This window comes from Callospermophilus lateralis, chromosome 15, assembly GCF_048772815.1.
Source record: "Callospermophilus lateralis isolate mCalLat2 chromosome 15, mCalLat2.hap1, whole genome shotgun sequence".
NCBI classification, from domain to species: domain Eukaryota; kingdom Metazoa; phylum Chordata; class Mammalia; order Rodentia; family Sciuridae; genus Callospermophilus; species Callospermophilus lateralis.
This window is the reverse complement of record NC_135319.1, coordinates 92,855,974-92,875,658: the sequence shown is the minus strand read 5'-3', so window position 1 is coordinate 92,875,658 and position 19,685 is coordinate 92,855,974. Positions and strand designations below refer to the sequence as shown.

General features: G+C 53.3%; 1 protein-coding gene across 1 annotated transcript; it reads left to right on the top strand.

The window, feature by feature from the left end:
• The first annotated feature begins 4,799 nt into the window (after positions 1-4,799).
• On the top strand, positions 4,800-16,481 carry Bnip3 (BCL2 interacting protein 3). Its single transcript, XM_077105323.1, has 6 exons — positions 4,800-4,973; positions 11,072-11,219; positions 12,100-12,184; positions 13,516-13,622; positions 13,693-13,842; positions 15,622-16,481. Exons 1-6 carry the CDS (start codon positions 4,928-4,930, stop codon positions 15,665-15,667), a joined length of 582 nt encoding a protein of 193 aa, XP_076961438.1. The 5' UTR covers positions 4,800-4,927; the 3' UTR covers positions 15,668-16,481.
• The last annotated feature ends 3,204 nt before the right edge of the window (positions 16,482-19,685 follow it).

Genomic DNA, 19,685 nt, shown 5'->3' with positions numbered 1-19,685 from the left:
CCTCTGCATGGAAAAGGGATAGTCAGCAAAAGTGACGTGAGCAGCCAGGGAGAACTGAAGAAGGTCCACCGCCTCTGCCCCTCAACGCTTTGTTCATCAGATCACTCACTGCGATCTCACTCTACAGGTTCTGAGTCAAGAAAACGACGATCCTTAATGCTGGGCACTGCGACGGACACAATCAGTTCACTGCAGACAATTCTGGATTAATTCTAAGCACTGCAAACACACTTAGACATTCCCTCGGCCTGCTGAGTTCTAGTGCCAGCCTAAAGTCTCCAGCCCTGGGCTCTGAGTCCACAGATGCCCACGCACTCAGACCGCGGTCATCGGGTCAGGAACCAGGGCAGGCTCCTCCTCCAAGGCAGGCAGGTTGAGGAGAGGGTCTCAGGGGGAACTCATGGCTCCCACCAGGGTCAAGATGTGGCGTGGAGTTTGAGAGCAGTGAGGACCACACAGAGGATCAGCCAACGATGACAAGTGATGGGATGTCAGTCCAGGTCCTCACCAGGCTCTCGGCTTGTGGGCATCAGTATTGGCTGGCTGAACGTCTGTTCATGGGCTCCTTCATTCACACTAAATTTGGGGGCTTTTGACCACACTTTCAATCCCTATCAGCTGCCACTGGGTCTCTTGGTGACATCACTTACCCTAGGATTAAAGCATCTGGTCTGGTGGTCCCCACCCTTATTTTCTTGATAAGGGCAAAGACAACAAGCCAGAGAGTTAACTGAGTTTATCAGGGTGCGGAGACTGGAGTTATAAATATATTTATGTGGTGCTGAGGATTGAACCCAGTGCCTCATGCATGCTAGGCAAGCGCTCTACCACTGAGCTATAGCCCCAGCCCCTGAATAGGCTTTTTTTTTTAGAGAGAGAGAGAGAGAGAGAGAGAGAGAGAGAGAGAGAGAATTTTTAATATTTATTTTTTAGTTTTCGGCGGACACAATATCTTTGTTTGTATGTGGTGCTGAGGATCGAATTCGGGCCGTACGTATGCCAGGCGAGCGCGCTACCGCTTGAGCCACATCCCCAGCCCCCCTTTCAATGCTTTATTCACACAAATTACTCCATACAATTTCACTCCATAGGTTCTTCATCAAGAAAATGACAATCCTTAATGCTAGGCACTGCAATAGACATAATCAATTCACAGCAAACAATTCTAGATTAATCAATTCACAGCAAACAATTCTAGATTAATTCTAAGCACTGCAAAACACACTTAATCATGACAGGCTAATGACAGACATTTCCTCTGTATGCTAAATTCAAAAGTCTTAAGCCTTAGGCTTTATATCCAGCAGATGCACACTCACTTAGACTGTGGTGGCCAGAGCTGGAACCAAGGCAGGCCTTTCTTGGCGTGGAGTGGATGACCGGATGAGGAGAAGGTCACAGGGAGAGGTTGCGGCTCTCACCAAGGTCCAGATGAGGAGATAGAGTTTGAGAGTGGTGAGGATCACGCAGAGGCTCAGGAACAGTGACAAGTGATGGGACGTCAGGTGCTCATCAGGCTCTCCAGCTCGAGTGCATCCTTGTTGTGGCTGCTGAATCCCTGTTCATTTGCTCTATTAATTATACTAAATTTGGAGGCTTTTGACTCTGCTGCAATCCTTATCAGCTACCACCAGATTTCTCATTGACATAATTTACCCTGGGGTCATTTCTCAGTGACATCATTACCCTGGGGTCATTTCTCAGTGACATCATTACCCTGGGGTCATTTCTCAGTGACATCATTTACCCTGGGGTCATTTCTCAGTGACATCATTACCCTGGGTCTGGTCTGTGGTCTCCACTCTGATCTTCTTGCCTTTCCCTCTTATCAGGTGAGGACAGCCTGCCTGGGGTTTGAGGCCATATTAGAGGGCTCTGTGGGTGTCCTGGTGAGACTGCAGGTTTCAAATTGGTGTTTTTAAAATGGAGTTGCTTAGGCTCAGGCCTAAGGCCATCCTAACATTGATGATTAACAGAATAACAGTAGAAACTGAAAACCAGTGACAATCTAATTCTTTCATTTCTTTGTGAAATACTATATACAACCTCTCATCTATGAATGTCATTCAGTGCTTTTTATTTCTAAATGAATTATAATTTCTTTTGATTTTTAACTTATAAAACAGTAATTTTGAAGGGCTTCATAACTCATAATTGTGATTTTTTTGGGGGAAGCTTTCCTTTTGTAGGCAATGTTTAGAGTTATATTGTATTAATTGATAAACCCAGCCTAATTCCCTGTTAATGTTGGGAGCCATCTTGTCATAAAGGCATGAAAAGTTAATTTCGGCTTTGCTATAAATTACTGCAATTTCCAAATTTGCTTGGAATGCCTGCCCATGCCTTGAACTCACCCATATCTGATTTTCCCTGACCAGATAACAACCCTCTCTGAAACTTTAATGGCTCCTCACAAATTCTGGCTTTCCCTGGCCATATAACGACCCTCTCTGAAATTCCAGCGGCGCCTCATATAAGTTCTGATGTTGGGATCTAACTTTTTACTCCCTGAGTGCCGGACCATTAACCTACTACCTGCCTTTGTGTTATGCTTGTCAAAATCCTGTTATCTCTAAGTTCTTTTTGCAACTTTCTATATTATAAAGCTGCACTCCTGGAGAGCTGCTCAGCTGTATTCTATTCCCACAGGGAGACAGCCCCAGGGGGTCAGAATTGCAAGCTTGCTTTAATTTGATTTCAGTTGGAGTAGGTGGTCTTTTCTTTGTGTCGTGGCTTAACATTAATATAACTGGAATAATTTCTAATAATTTTTAAAAATACTTCATTTTTTTAGTTGTATACAATACCTTTGTTTTATTTATTTTTATGTGGTACCTGAGGATCGAACCCAGAGCAGCCTTGCAAGAACTATGCGAGTGCTCTACTGCTGAGCCACAACCCCAGCCGGCTAAGAATTTTTAAAGTGATCTAATACACAGCCAACTTTTTAAAAAGGTCCAAGGGTACTAGACTTAAATGTATATTTTCTGTGTGTTGCTTGTAGTTCACATCAACAAGGGCTGAGATGCAGCTCAGGGTTAGGAGTGCTTGCCTAGCATAAGCAAGGCCCTGGGCTCAGTCCCAAGCACTGAAGAAATAAAAAGGTTCGCATAAGCATATGAAGTCTGTTACTTCAATCTGTCATGTCCTTTTCCTTTTCCCGTTTTTTTTTTTTTTCCCTCAAATTGAAAGTGAAGAGCCTTTAGCTCTATAGTGATGCTATTCTAACATCTTAAGAAAGATTATGCTTTTTCCATCAACATATTTCTAAATGTCAGAATCTGTAACTTTCCTCTCCTGAATAAATTAAATCTGTAATGCACAGGTTTATTGACACCCAACATATAACTGAAATCCCCTGGAATCTTAGAGCAAGATCATACTTTTTATTTTCTTAGGAATATTAACCATTGCCTTTGGCTTCTCAGCTACATTAGCAACAATTATTGTTAACTATGGTGGAGGTGAGGGACTCACGGACAGGTTTTTTCGCACACAGGCGTGTGCTAGCAGGCCTGGGGCTCCTCTCTGGCACACAGGCGTGTGCTAGCAGGTCTGGGGCTCCTCTCTCGCACACAGGCGTGTGCTAGCGGGCCTGGGGCTCCTCTCTGGCACACAGGCGTGTGCTAGCAGGCCTGGGGCTCCTCTCTGGCACACAGGCGTGTGCTAGCGGGCCTGGGGCTCCTCTCTCGCACACAGGCGTGTGCTAGCAGGTCTGGGGCTCCTCTCTCGCACACAGGCGTGTGCTAGCGGGCCTGGGGCTCCTCTCTGGCACACAGGCGTGTGCTAGCAGGCCTGGGGCTCCTCTCTGGCACACAGGCGTGTGCTAGCAGGTCTGGGGCTCCTCTCTCGCACACAGGCGTGTGCTAGCAGGCCTGGGGCTCCTCTCTGGCACACAGGCGTGTGCTAGCAGGCCTGGGGCTCCTCTCCCTTTAGGACGCTCGGCTCACTCCAGGAAGTCTTCACCGCGGCCTCTGAGGTCGGGATAGTAGGGAAACTTCCCTTTTCATTACAAAGGCAAAGACCCCGTTGGCTTGGATGACGTTTCCACCCCGCCCTCGCTGGCACTTCCCACCGTCTCCCGGGAGACGAGCGCGGAGGACTCTAGGGCCCTCCCCTGGCGCTGTCTTTGGGGCAGTCCCCACTCGGCTCCGTCCCCTGCTGGCTGCAGCGGCGGCTCTGCGGCCGGGCGGGGTGCAGCTCCGAGGCCGCGAGCCCTGCCCCACCGCTGCGCCCCGCGGCGGCCCCAGCCAGGCCGACGGTACGGGGAACGCGCCTCGCCCCGCTACCGGCCGCAGCCCCGCGACTCCCGGCCGCGGGAGACGCGAGCACAGCCCCTGCGCCCGCCGCCCGACCTCTCGGCCGCCTCCCTCACTAGAGGTCCCTCGGCCCCGCCCCCTCGCACCCACGGTGGACTCCACGCACGCGCCCCAGGCCCCACCCCGCAGACGCCCATTAGGAAGAGGGCGGGGCCCTGCCCCTCGCACGTGTGCCCTCTTGCACGCACGCGCTGTAGGTCCCACCCCGCGCACGCCCATTCCGTAGAGGGTCGGGCCCGCCCCTCGCACGTACGCCCTCCGGCCTGCGCACGCCGCAGGCCCCACCCTGCAGGTGTCCGGTCGGCCCCTCTCACGTACACCCTCCTTCACGCACGCGCTTCAGGCCCCATCCTGCGCACGCGGTGCACGTGCCGCACGCGCCCGGCGTCCCGCGCGACGCAGGTTCCGCCCCGCGGCCAATGGGCGCCGCCGCCGGGCCCGCCTCGCATTCGCCCCGCCCCGCCCCGCCCCGCCCCGAGTTTACCCTGGTGCGGCGCGGTCCCCGCTCAGTGCTGAGCGGTCGGCCGGCGGCGTGCGTTTTCCACCGCGGTCGCCGCCGAGGCCGCCGCAGCGAGCGCCACCCCGCTGTCGAGCCACCCTCCGGCGCCATGTCGCAGAGCGGAGCCCCCGGGATGCAGGAGGAAACCCTTCAGGGTGAGGCGCGGGAGGCCGCGGGAGCTGGGGGGGCGTGCGGGAGGGCGGCGCGGGAGCTGGCGAACTCCGAGCGAGGCCACGGCGGGGCCCCGCGGTTGGGAGCTGAGCGAGGAGCCTGCTTCTCCAACCCCGCGACCTGACGTCGCAGCTGGAAGTAGCCCGTCACTGGGGCCCTGCTCCCGGGGCCCTGGGTGCACCAGCCGGGCACGCCGCGGAGGCCGCGGGTGTTGAAGCGGAACCGTGTGTGCGGGGATCTTTTTTGTTTTTTGCAGAGGGATTGAGCCCTCACTCAGCTACATCCCCGTCCTTTTTATGTTTGATTTTTGAGGTAGGGCTTCCCTCAGTTGCGGAGGGCCTCCAGTTTGCCGGCCTCCTGCCTCAGCCTCCTGAGTCGCAGGGACGACTGAGTGCCCCGCCGCGCTCGGCGGTGCTGGGGTTGTATTTCCGGAGGGACGCTGAGGACTTCCTAAAGTGGGAAGGAGAGGGGCGGGGTCACGGGGTCCTGGCCGGAGTCGGCGGGCTGCTTTTCCGCCGGAGAAGGGTCTGAGTGGCTTTTTATAAACGCGGTCTCAGCTGCTCGCTGCCTCGGTCCTGCCAGAGGTTCACGCCGAGGGAGTCGAGTTGATCTGAGCAGGAGGATCAATCGCCTAGCCAGCCCGGGCAGTTTGGCGAGATCCTGCCTCAATGATGAGATCGTTTATGGGTGTAGCTCCGGGATGGCCGCACCGGGGTTCGGGGTTCGGTTCCCAGTACCCGCCCCTCTCCCCCAAGCGGATCGATTCCAGGTTGGCGAAGTCTAAGTGCAAGATCACTGCCTGCCGCTCCCAGCCCACTGAGCCGGACTCCAGCAGAGGCCAGCTGGCTTTGCGTGCTGGTTCCGGCTTCACGGGATTAGCCTCTTACACGTCCACCTGTGGGTCTGGGGTGGGTGGAGCAGGCTTGTGCGCCACAGAGTAAAGCCAGCCCCCAACCTCTACCCCATCCCCAGGGTCCGAGAGTCAAGGGGGAATTGACCTTTGTATTGTCTGATGCAAGAGTTCCCTGAGCATGTGAATACATTTGGAGAGGACTTTTTAAACCTTTGGGTGAAGCTTGACATTTCATTAAGATTTTTTGGAAGTTTCTATTCAGGTAGGTCTAGGGAGCTGTTAATTTATTATCGAAAGGTTTTTACTAGGCAGGATTTACTTAGCCTAGTACATTGTAGACTATGTCCTATTTTGGATGGGGAGGGGCTGGGGATTGAACCCATGCTAGGTAAGCTCTCTGTCACTTAACTACACCCACAGCTCTTTTTTTTTTTTAAGTTTTCACTTTGAGACAGGGTCTCAAATTGCTGAGGCTGGCCTCGAACTCCCCATCCTCCTGCCTCAGCCTCCCAAGTAGCTGAGTTTACAATATTTAAAACTACAACCAAATTTTGAAACAGTGATAACAACTTCTTGGAAATAGATTTGAGAGGTTTTTTTTGGTCCTGAAATCTGAGCCAGGGTGTGTTTCATGAACTCTTGTTATCAGCTGCTTTATGTCTGACATTGTGTGTTAGTTCAGCTGTAGTGTCTTGTGTCTTGGAAGGGTTCAGAGGGGCTGACTGTGTCTTCCTTTGTTGCCACCCCCCTGAATTGCTGAGTCATTGGCAGCAAGATTGTCAGCCCAAGAGTTAAACAGATTTTTGTTTTCCTGCATTGCTATTCTATAAAAAGGTGGTTACCCAGAGTATGGAAACTCACGTTGAGGATTCTTTGGGCCTCACTCGAGTCTACGTGCAGCCCGGCACTTGCTTGCCTTTTGGCTAGGGTAGGAGGGGACACTGATCACGTGGGGCCTTCAGCTGCCCCAGGAAATGTGAGTCCAGGCTGGGATTCGCTGGCCACACTTGCCCTCCCTGCCTCTGCTCTGATTGGACTGTGGCTTGTTTACCACGAGCTGGGCCGGCAGAGGCTGGTAGCCAAGCCCACAGGCCAGCACTGATTGGTTGGTGCTCCTTCCCACCCTGTCCGATCCAGCTGAAGCTCTTCAGTGGGGGGGCACTATGGCTTTATTTTTCTTTTGATATATTACTGCTGAAGTGCAGGAGGGAGTTGGGACTTTCTAAGGACACATGTCACAGTGGCCTGAGGGGGTGGAATGTGTGTGGCCCACCAGGACCATGAGTGCATAGCTAAGTGCTCCCCATCAACAGGGATGGTTAAGGAAAATGCAGGTGCTGTGCCAAGTACCAGAGGAATACCTGAAGCCCGGGTGACTGAGAATGTTAGGCGTGGTCAGCTCACCTAGATGCCAGTCACCGGCCCAGTGGACTTCATGCTCAACGTGTGTGCCATTTCCAGCCCTTGTCCTCCCCCTGAGAACTAAGAGGCTTCTAAACGCAGACAGCAGTTTCCGGAGGCCCACTTCTAGGGAGAGTCCTTTGGGGCTTGGATTCCCTCCAGGCTTTGCCCACTGCTGGGCTTCTCCTGGGTGCGCCACTGTCTGCCACCCTGGGAGCTTCCCTGGGCCTGCCTGGGAGCTGCTTGTTGGGTGGGTGTTTCAACCCTGGCCAGGGTCTGGTAGAACTTGCCATTTTATTTATTTTGTGGTACTGGGGGTTGAATCCCAGTACCCTTTACTACTGAGCTATGTCCCCAGCTCCTTTATTCCTGTTTTGAGGCAGGGTCTCACTAAGTTGCCCAGGTTGAATTTGCGATCCTCCTGCTGGGCCTCCTGATGCTGGGACAGTGGGCGTGTGACGGGCGAGAGCTCTTTCAGGGTGTCTGCCTCAGCATTCCAAATCAGCCCTGTGGCTTCAGGGAAGCAAGGGCAGTCTCACTGGTCCACCTCTGTGGCCAGGGTTGAGTCCTGCCACCCAGCCGGGGGGAGGGGGCCTGTGTGTGCTCTCTCCTTGGCTCTGCTGGCCGTGGTCGCTCAGTGCTGGGGAACAGAGAGCTGCAAGGCTGCCTTGGGACGCAGGGCAGGGAGGCTGGGGCAGTCCCTGGAGTGCTGGAATCCGGGTTCAGCTGTGCTCACGGGAGATGAGGAAGTGGGTTGAGAACTCGGAGGCCCTACATTGTGTTTGATCTCTAAGGCAGACCTGTGGGTTTCTTTTTGTAATGGCTAAATATTTATAGCCTGGGCTTTCTGTTGAGCTCACCTTGATCCACAGGGGAGCTACGGTCACCTTGCTGTGCCTTGATGGTGGCGGTGGAAGTGAGGGTAGGAGAGGGATGTAAAGTGGAATTGGAGTGAGGGCCCACCCCGCTAAGGCCCAAAGTATCAGTTGTCGTAATGGTTCACTCGGAACCCAAGGTGGTTTTCTGAGCTTGTTGAGAAACCTGAGAGCTGCCTTTCTTAAACAGCTCTTCTGGCCAGCTGCAAGACCTCAGCGGGTGGACAGTGTCCTGCAGGGTGTTTCCTGGCCAGTCGTTGTGGGGCAGTAGTGACTTCTGTCCCTGAGCCAGTCGTTCCTTGTGTAGAGCTTTCAGACCCAAAGATGGTGCTGCTGCTGAGCCAGGATGGGGTGCTCCTTTCTCAGGATCCTGGGGACTCAGCACTGCTGGGGCACTGTGTGCTTCTCCTGTCCCAGGGGTTGTCAGGGGGTGGGGCAGGACCTGGTGCTAGTGGAGGAGGGTGGAGGGTGGGGCTGTGCCCGTGCCTCCTGCCTGCAGCAGACCCCACAGGCTAGGGCCTCCTCTTGGCCTTCCCGGCCTCAGACTTGAGAAACAAACTTCTTTATGAACCAACCACCTTTGAGTCTGTGGTGTTCTGAGTCACCAGCACAGACTAAGTTTCCTTCAAGGTTCGGGGTGCCCTTGTGTAAGAAATGCATATTTGGTCCTTGTCCCTGCCTCTGGGACAGACCTCCTTATGCTAGGATCTCCTGAGTGATGGGCGTGTCTCGCTCGAGTCCTGGGATACCCTCAGGTAGACACTGATGAGCTGCCTTAGTGGGACCCTGGCCTCTGTAGCTCAGACAAAGGGTTGGTCCCCAGAAGGAACGAGTAAGCCATCAGAGGGTGGAAACTTGGGGCCCTGGGGGACAGGAGGGGAGTTGAGAGTTGCTTCTGTGTGCTGTGGCCTTCTGGCCTTTTCCAAATGGTGTCCAGAATACAAGTAGTCTTTCCCGAGTTCTCTGAGTCATAGCACTGTACTGAGCCAGTCGGGTGGGTTGTGGGAACCTCTAAATTTGCAGCCAGCGTGCAGGTCGTCGTGTGGGTAGCCTGGGTACCTTAGTTTGTGCCATGTCATGGACTGGGTGATAGTGTCAGAATTGAGCTGTTGGAGGCCGTCTGGTGCTGGAGAGCTGGTTGTTGGTGGGGAAAGGCTCCACGCACCATGCCTCAAACCCTGCTGGTGTCACACACTAGGGAGACCCAGGTAGCACTGCAGCCTCCTCCGTGAGCCTAGAAAAGGGAATGTCCCGGAGGCTGCTGGACAGCCTGTGTCCTAAGGCCCAGCGAGGGGGCAGCTGCCAAAGGGTCTTGGTAAAGTTAGTGCTGGTGCCCAGTGCAGGATGCCTGGAGCTAGTCGAGGTCCCCAAGGGCTCCCAGTCTGGCCTGCGAGGAGGGTGCCTGCCTCCTGTGGGCAGGGCAGGGGAACCTCGTGGAGGCTCTAGGGTTTCATGTGGCCCTTGGAGAGCTCGCCCAGGCGGTCCAGGGCAAGCCACAGTTAATTCCCGTGCCTCCCATGTGCTTTCTTCTGATTGATGTGACGCACTCCCCATCCAGTGTCCCACTGAGGCCAGGCCACTTCAGGGGACCCCAGCCTACACCTGCCTCTGGAGAGCACTGAGTAGGTCACTAGTCGGCTGCACTCCTCCCAGGTGGCGAGGGTGCTGCTCTGTTGGCTAAGGACAGAGCATGGATCTCACTGTACTGGGGAGAACCGCAGCAGCCATGAACACTGCCGGTTTCTCCGTGAGTCTCCTGTGTCATGTTCCCTACTGTCTCCTAACGCTGTGTGTTTGTAAACAAAGGCTTTTCTATAAACAAACAAATCAGGTCATCCTGACCATGCATAGGTAAGTGTGCTTGATTTCTTTTTTTGGTAGCTGGACAGAATGCCTCCAGTTTACTTGTCTATTTTAACACGCTGAGGATGGAACCCAGTGCTGCCCGTGTGCTAGGCAGGTGCTCTGCCTCTGAGCTGCAGCCCAGCCTGCATGCTTGATTCCTAACAGAGGAGGCACCATGGCAGAGGGGAGCGGAGGTCCGAAACATACCCGAGGATGGCCAGGGGGGGCCCTGTGGCCTGTCGGCAGCAGCCGTGTGTGGTGGGTTGGGAAGGAGGGTGTTCTATCTAGCAGCCACACACTACACACCTTTGAACTCGGTCTCACCAACAAGTGAGTGTGTGCCCAGAAAAGGTGACAAGAGTGTGTGTAGCGTGTAGCACTGTCAGCCCGACTGGGAGAGAACCACGCACCTAAGTGTGAAGATGCCAGTGTGCGTCCCTATGGTGCTGGGCCTGGGCACTGAACCCAGGACTGCCAGCGTGCCAGGCAGTGCTCCTCTGCCGAGCGCTGCCCCAGACCTTCCTGTTGCTGTTGACTTTGAGATGGCATTTTGCTAAGCTGCCCAGGCTGGCCTTGACGTCCCCCCCCCCCCCTTTTTTTTTCCCCTGTTACTGGGTCTTGAATCTAGGACACTCCACCACTGAACTACATCCCCAGCGTTTTAACGTGGAGTCAGTGTCAAGATTCGTCCAAGCCCTACTTGGAGGGTAGCTTGTTCTGGTCAGTCAGACTGAAATGAAAGGCGGCAATTTGGATCTTACAGGGCCTCGGGTCAGTGTGTGATACTGGGGTGTGGAAGTAGGTAAAAGTGAATCTTCTAAAGGAAATGTTTGATTCTTTAAACTTTTTGACAGTCTTTTCCTCTAAAAGCTGACTCAAGACAGTGATCAAGCTGGACTCTGAGGACACAACAGGTTTATCTGACATCTGCTTGGTTAAAGAAATGGCAAAACAGCCAATGAGGCAGCAGACCAGGGATGTGGGTCAGAGTGGGCACGACGGCTCACAGGGTGACTCGTTCTCTTGGAAGTGGGGGGTGACAGGTTATGTTAGGACCAGATTCCAGAGTGGGTGGAGAGTTCCAGCCATGCCTCTTTTTGGTCTCTAGGCTCCTGGGTGGAGCTGCACTTCAGCAACGGGAATGGGAGCGGTGTTCCAGCCTCAGTATCTATTTATAATGGTGACATGGAAAAAATACTGCTGGACGCCCAGCACGAATCTGGACGGAGTAGTTCCAAGAGCTCTCACTGTGACAGGTAGGGTCAGTACGTGTATGTACCCCAGTGTTGACTTCCCTAAGAGATGGGCAGGCACAGGTGCACATGCCTCTGTGACCTTCAAGGACCCGGGGGGCTTTTGGCTGAGGCCAAACAAGGGGTGCTCTTGGGAGTCCTGGCACAGCAGGAGCCTGCTGTCTGGGGTGGGAGACCTGGGGCTTCTCTGGAGGCACTGTGTTGAGGCCAGAACACTCAGCAAAAGGGTCCCTTCTGCCCTCACGCCAGCCAGCATGGTGAAGGCACTCCTGAGGTCACTTGGCATGAACCTCGGCACCATAGTCCTGATGGGCTGGGGGGACTTCCTGGCTGGGGTCTGCCCTTGGGGGTGACCCTGTTCACCAGTCCCTGGACTGTGGCCAGAGAAGTAGAACTGTGTCTCTGGGCTCTGTGTTTAGCTGACTGCCTCTGAGAAGCACTCATGCCCTCCCCTGGCTTGGCAGTCAGCCCAAGGTGGCATGGCTGGGAGCCACCGACCAGAGCCAGCTATAGCCAACTGCCGGGGAATAAGAGGTGCCCAGCTAGAAGACTGGGAGCAGCTGCCCTGCATCCTGTGCTTAGCTGAGCAGACGGCCCCTGTCTTGGGTTTTGCTGCCTGTTGTTTTTTGGTACTGGTGACTGAAGTGTGGCCTTGCACGGGATAGGCTCCCTTGACGGCAGAGCTGCTTCCCAGCCCTTGTTGTTTGGCAACAGGGCCTCGCTGAGTTGCCCAGGCTGGCCTCAAATTCGCATCCTCTACCTCAGCCTCCCGAGTAGCTAGTGTTACAGGCATCTGCACTGCTTGCAGCCGGGGGCTTTGCTTCTGAACACAGAACGTTAACGTGATGCTGTTTTTTCCCACTCTGTTCACATTGTTACCAAGCCCACCGCGCTCACAGACGCCTCAAGAAAACACGAGAGCTTCAGAAACAGATGCCCACAGCCTCGGCGAGAAGAACAGCTCTCAGGTAAGCTGGAGGGCGTGTGGGCTTCCTAGGGTACCTGAGCACGGGCTGGCCCTTGGGGCGTCTCATGCCTTTGGGAAAAAAATCTTGTGGGGACACCCACAGCACATGGCCTTCATGGTGGGCTGGCCAGTGGAGGCATGGATGGGGCTGCACTGGGGGCCTCCTGGCCCCTGGGAGGGCGGCTGAGAGCTGGTTCTGGTGCCCCCAGGTGGCTGTGGCTTCTGGGCGTCTCCCTAGGCACTGTTGTGTGTTCCGCACTTGATGCTAACTGGTGCTCGAGGGCGGTTTGTGTTAGTAGCTCAGGAACTGGTAACTTCCAACATGGACAGGCCACAAAGCCTTCTAAAGGTATCAGCCTGGGAGGCAAAGAGACAGTTGAGTGTGTGCCTTAGTGACCTGTAGCCCCCGTTCTCCTGTGTGGACTTTGAGGCAGGGATGGTGACGCGCTGCTAAGGTCCCAGAGCTGTGCCTTGTGCACACCGTGTATGTGCAGGGGACACCCTCTGGGACAGTCAGTAACAGTGAGGATGGAACAGTGGTGTTTCCCCGTGTAATTGGCTCAAGAGTTGCCTTAGGGTCTCGGGTTGCACTAGTCCTTCTTCCTCCTGTTCAGTTCCTCTCGGGCTCCCTGCTACCCCTGCTTTCTCTGGGACGTCTCCCTGCCCCAGACAGGGCTCTAAGGCTGCCAGAGCTCAGCAGGAACCTGGTAGCGAGTAAGAATCTGGCTGTGCCCCAGGTGTCACCTCTTTCCAGATGTTTGAGGTCCCTGTCCAGCTTCGCATCCATACACCTGATAGGTTTGGCACTGCATTCTAGAGGGTTTCCGCTGTTTTACATACCCCGCCCCCCAGAAAGAAATTGCATGTCCAGGCACAGAATCTTGAAAATGCAAAGCAGCAGAGTCAAGAAGCACTGTAGTCCTGTATTGTCAAGTTCCTTGAAGTTAGTAGGTCTTTAGGGCAGCTCAGCTGTGATGGTGAGTGCTCCTGCCTTTCCTGGGACACCCTGGCTGCACAGAGCTTGCTTCCTTCAGGTCGCTGGGTCACATGGCTGCGGTCACCACCTTTGTCCTCCCTGCGTGGTGTCCTAAGCCATGTTTGCAACTCTCAGTGCTGACAGAAGCTCGCAGTCGCACCGGGGTCCTGATGGGCTGGGCGGACTTCCCAGCTGGGGGGTCTGCCCTTGGGGGTGACCCTGTTCACCAGCCCCCGGATTGTGACCGGCGGGAGTGGACCTGTGTCTTTAGGCTGTGTTTGGCTGACTGATCTCGTGCTTCCTGGTGTGACTGTGGTAGGCTAATTGATCTGCTTTAAATATTTGCTTTATCTTAGTCCGAGGAAGATTATCTTGAGAGAAGGAAAGAGGTCGAAAGCATCTTAAAGAAAAACTCAGACTGGATATGGGATTGGTCAAGTCGGCCAGAAAACATCCCCCCCAAGTAAGTCTGCGTTCAGCACCAGGGGCTCTGTGGTGACGGGTGCACTGACCGCGTGTTTCTCCCCGCCCAGGGAGTTCCTCTTCCGACACCCCAAGCGCACGGCCACGCTCAGCATGAGGAACACCAGTGTCATGAAGAAGGGGGGCATCTTCTCGGCAGAGTTCCTCAAGGTCTTTCTTCCGTCTCTGCTGCTGTCCCATCTCCTGGCCATTGGATTGGGGTAGGTGATGTTACCATGCAACCCTGACAGTGGGCCTTGGGAGGGTCCAGAGTCTCCTAAATCTGCACCTAAGTGACAGCTGGGTGCGGCTTCACAGACAACCACGTTGTCACTGGTCAGGAAAGGGAAACACGGGCAACTCTGGAAGGCCCTCCAGCTGTCCTTTAGCCCTTCTCCTTGCATAGGACTGCGTCCACCTTCTGTTCCTGGACTGCTCTGTGTGGTCTGGATTAGTGCACTCCTGTGTGGCATTGCACTGACCTGACACTTCACTGTGGGTGGCAGGGGATTGTTCTCTTCCATTCTCAGCAGCAGCAGAAAAAACAAGGTCTCTAGATTTCTGGCTTCATGTGCTAAGCAACTGCAGGAAGCAGGGAGTCCAGGCAGGTGCTGTTGTGGTTCTAAAACCTCCAGCTGGACAGTGCTGAAGGGTAGAGCTGTTCTTCCCTTAGCTGCCAGGCATGTGGCCGTCTCCCGAGATGGGCAGTGTGCTTGTGGCTATGGGTTCCTGGAGAGCCGGCTGCTGGCACTGGCTTCTGGCTTAGGTTGGCTGGAGGGCTTGTGTTTGTGTGGGGGGACAACAGGGCACAGGATGAAAGGTTCTGTGGCATGGTCACCCTTTTCCCCCAGAATCTCCCTTGTGGAGGATCATATCTGGTCGCTTCCCTGCTGTGGGTTGTGAGAGCTGTGGTCCTTGGGTCACATCCAGCCCCCTCCTTGGCCCATGGTTCTACCTGCTGTGGAAATGGCTTCCTGGGTGAGCCAGAGGCTCCTTAAAGAGTGACCGCAATCCACAGTGAACCTCATACCTCTTCTTGCTGGGCTGACACCTCTCTCTGGCTGCCTGTGTGTGACTCTCCTCTTTCTTTGTCTCAAGGAAGGCTACAATCCATCATCTTCATTTTGGCTTTGGGCTCAGACTTAGTGTGCATCAGTCTCACCAATGATGTGGTTAGGTACTGATTTTTTGAGCTTTTCCCAGAACTAGCAAGAAGGGCCTGGTAATACCTATTCTAAATGCCCAGATTAGCTGTGCCTTTTAGGATGGTTTTCTGCAGCCATTTCTGGCTACAGTCCCTGTCCTTCATCCTGCTCAGTCTTTTGGAGACTGATAGTTCCAAACCCACCCCAAGCTTCTCAGCAGCTTCCCATCATGAGCATCATGAAAACCACCCTCTATAGTTGGTCCCAGAAAGCTCATGGTCTGCCGTCTCTTCCTCCATTCCTGGCCAGCCCTGTGCCCTCTTAAGCGATATCCCCTGCTTTTCAGGTATCCACTGGGACCAGGCTTGGGCTGCTGTGGGCTGGGCTTCCTGATTCAGTGATTGGTATTTGAGGTTGGGGATGATGGACTGATAGTGGTGCCACCTGCCCTGGGGGTGTCTTCCAACACTGCATTGGATCACTTTACACTGAAAAGGCTGTTCTGGGTAGCAACAGCACTTCTACTTGATTGGTATCTTACTTTGACCCTTTGTTTGTCTGGTGCTGGGGATGAGCCCAGAGCTTTGTGCTTGCCAGTCAGGTGCTCTGCCCCCGACCTGCAACCCCAGCTGGTCACCTGTGTTGTGCTCGTTTAGCACAGCGCACTGTGAGGACACACTGGGCGTTTTGAGTAAACCCCTTGATGAAGGATTACAGATGTCATCACAAACATTTTAAATGGGTATAAAATAGCCAGTCCCTCCAAAGCTGTAGCCACCATGAGCTGCCTATCTAGCTGAGCAGAGCCACCTGAGAGCTGGGGGCCCCCGCTGACTTCAGTCACTCTTCTGACAGGATCTACATTGGGAGGCGTCTGACAACCTCCACCAGCACCTTTTGAGGGAGATGTGGACCTGGCGTTGTTGGCGTGCTGGGATTCCCTCCTGAGCTGATGGCTGGCGCTACGGTGATCCTTGGGTGGCCGCACCACTTGAGTTTATTTGTTCCATAAATGCTGCGCTCATAACTTAGTAAAATGAAACAGCAGACACTAAAATCATGCTGGCCTGTAATTATACCTATGGGATCAATTAATAAGCATGTCAGACTGATAGTTACTGTAAGATTTGGTAGTAAATTTCCTTTGGATATTAGGTATAAATAGTATAAATAATATAATAGTTATGTAGTAATTAAAAAATTAACTGTAACCTTAATTGTTAAAATAGTTTATATTTCAAAAGACTGAACTACATTAATAGGAAAAAAAATACTACAGTAAGGGATTCGTCCAAAAGAAATATTGTGGCCTTATAATCCCTGTTTTCAACGGCATGTTAGATATAGTGGACGTGGGCTGTCTCCATCAGGAGCCATGGAACCCAGGTACTGCTCCACTGTGCAGCCCGCACCCTGAGGGCCTTCTGCTGGGTACCGACCCCAGCCCCCGACTGTCCGCCATCGCCTGGACGGTTGAACTGCTGTTGAAGGCACCTACTTGGTCTTACTCTGCAGCTCTGGATTGCTGCAGCTCTGGATTGCTGGGTCTGATCTTACTGTTTGTGTTCAGCTTTTGTGTGCTCTTACACAGCTTTACTGTGAGCAGACGTATCTACTTAAACTGGAGATAGACAAAAATAAATCTTTGCCAAATTCTTCAGATTGCCATATTTACGTATGGTATCATAAAAGCTTGATTGAACTAGTTCACCACATGTCCTGCTTTATCTTTTCTACAGCATGATTTCTAAAAGGCTGCTTCTTTGATATGCTGTATATGCCTTGTATTTTGCCTTTTCCCTACTTCATTGAGGTGTGTTAAAATAAATTAAAATTTTAACTTAAAAAAAAATCTTTTAAGTTGTTGCCTTGGAAATGCTAGCTGATGCCCGCTCAACTGGAGGCAGCTAGTGGGGTGGCACCAGAAGTCCTCAGGAGTCGAACCTCAAAGGAAGATCATCCATGAGGTCACACTGGCTCACCCTGATGAGACACTTCCTTTTTGTGTACAACATGCTTGTCTTGCATCGAGGAGAGCTTCTTGTTCTGAATGTTGTGGTGAAACAGGCTTTCAAGTGTCCCTGGACTTGGCACAGCCACTCCATTGACAAACCCTGTCACCAGTGGCCCCAGCAGAATTCAGTGAAACTGGCTGGAAATGCTGTGGACATAAGAGATGAGACTGAGGCTTGAGTTGCCGGGCGTCTTTTCACCAGACTGCCTCACAGTAGGTGTTTCACATATACACCCCATCCCCAGGGATGCCAGCGCCTGTAGGCGCTCATGTCCCTTGTAACCTGCCTCAGGTTTGCAGAGCTTCTGCACCTCCTCCCTGTGTTGGGTCGGCCACACCCCAGGACATGAGTGCCGTGCAGGCAGCCAAGCGCATGCTCAGGGAGAGGGGAGCGTGTCCGTGTCCGTGTCTGTGTCTGTGCTCCGTGCAGGGGCAGTGTTTCTCCCAGATCTTTCCAGCCCACTGCGACAGGAGGCCAGCTCAGATGCTCGGTTCTCAGAATGACGGAAGTAGAGGAATCAGGCCTTTCTGAAGATCTTTGGCAACTAGCCATCTATACAGGTAATTGCCTGCACTATTACTCATTTGGGGAACAGCAAATTTATAAAATGCTTAACATAATCCAAATAATTTTAAGAAAAAGCCTTTGTCCAAATGCAAGTTTCCTGATGTAGACTTTGCACCAATCCTAGGGCCTGAGCTTACAGACTCCAGTGTGACCCCCAGGGAGTGGAGAGGGCTGTAGCTCCAGGGAGGGAGGGGCAGCACAGGTGGGGGAGCCCGCCTTGCCTCTGGATGGAACAAGCCGACAGGCTGTCCTTTTTCCCTACAGACCACTTGTTGGAATATAGCCTGAAGGGAGACCTGAATTTTGAGGTGTATGTGCGCAAAGGGCCATATCTATACTAATATATCAAAACACTGAAACAAATGCAGTGTCTACACAGGAGGAAGCAAGCTGTCCGCTCACAGCAGCCCTGAAGCCAAGGAAGGGCAGGGACCAGGTCCTCAAGGAAGGGCATGCCTCCAGTGCCTGCTTCCTCTACCCAGTCCCTACCTGGCTGCAGCCACCACCTAGTACAGGAGCCCTTCAGATGGGTGAACCCACCCATCACAACCTAAACATTTAATCTCCTACCCTGCCAGGAGTTTTTGGGTGATACCTCATATCCAAACCATAATAGATGGGGTCTATAGTCCCTCCTCCTGGCCTCTGGATTTGTCAGTAGTGAAAGGAGGAAGTCATGGGGCCAGTTCCTCCAGCCTCCATGCTGAGAGGAAGCCAGACTGCACATCGGGGAGACTTTGGAGAAATCAACAGGCAGCTTGTCTGCTGGCCAGTCACCTGGCTGACTCTCCAGCCTCAGGAATGCCGCCGCACAAGAGCACATGCATATTTATTCTTTATGCAAAAAGAGCTAAGAAAAACATAACATTTCCTTATTTGTGCAAAAGCTGTGGGCTGAGTCGGCCAGAACTAAATGAACTTTTCTAGGTCCGTAGATGAGGGGCAGTGGGGCACTGAGAAGGGATGATAGACCACTAGCCCAGCAGTAATGCTATCAGCAAGTAATTAAAATCAGCCACTTTGGGGAATGGAATTCAAAATTGAATACATACAGAAGGGAACCTAGTTCAGCTGGGCATGAAGCAGAGAGCAGGTGGGGAGCAGTGTGCTCACGCACACTGGAGAACACTGGACTGGTGCCCTGAGGTCACGGGAAGCAACCACCCTATTGTCTTGTCGGCTGAGTATGTTTTTCAGGGGAGCATGGGCTGGCAGTTTGAAGTGAGATATGTGCACACTAACGCTGAGCAGGCAGACTCACTGGTGATGGTGGGCAGCTGTATGGGCTGAGCTGGAGGCATTAGCAGGAACTCCTGGTTTGAGGAGCACATGCACATGAGCTTCAGCTGCCAGTGACTGCTAGTAGCAGTGAGGCCTGTGGTTCCCAGTGCCCTCCTGAAGGCAGGGCTCCTGAGAGGGCTGACCTGGGTGTGTGGGCAAGAAGTGCTCAAGGAGTGGGGCCACAGTGGTAGGACAGATGCCAGTGTGTCCAACCTGAGGAATGCCAAGTGGGGACAGTCTGAGTAGCAAGACAGCCACTGAATAAGGCAGGTATTTAGTCTACAGTGATAGACGTAGGCAGCCAGGTACATGTGAGGTGGGGGTCTTCCTAATAGAATCAGCATGGGAGACAGGACTGATGCAAACAGTGAAGTCCCAGTAGGCACATCAGTGGGAACTGAAGTTACTGTGAAGCCCTGTCACTGTCTCCCCATGGGATCTAATCAGTGCTGCAGAAGCCTGGTGGGTGCCTGCCTCCAGAGGCCATACTGTACCTTCTGCATGATTTTGCAAAGATGCGTAGTTGCACTTTAGTCATAAGACACCAGGCAAGCCTGGGTCGAAGGATGTACTACAAAGTAGAGTGTGGCTGGGTCAGGACAGCTGGGGAGTCTCTAAGGTAGGTAACAAGGACCCTGAACATGTGAGAGCCAGTGAAATCCAAGAATGCGCAGGACCCATGAGCAGAGCTGCTAGTGCTCACCTGTTTAAAATGTTTCGAAGTAAAACAATGAAGTAAAAATTGGGTGATACCTTCTTACTCTAAGTGGTCCCTAAGCTGATGACATTAGCATCGCTGGGGGCCTCTGGACATGCAGACTGCTGGTGCACATCTTTATCAGAGCTGTGCATAAGGCCTGTGGGAGACGGCCCGCGCCAAGGAGCACCAGCAGGCCAGGACACTGCTGGCTGCTTTCCGTGTGAGAACAGGACGGGAACACATCAGGTCTGTGTCTAGAAACTGAAAGCACACCAGAGAAGCAAGGGACAGTCCACCCGCGAGGGTCAGAGGCACAAGCAAGACATTGCCATCATCTTTTTAGAGGTTTTGATATC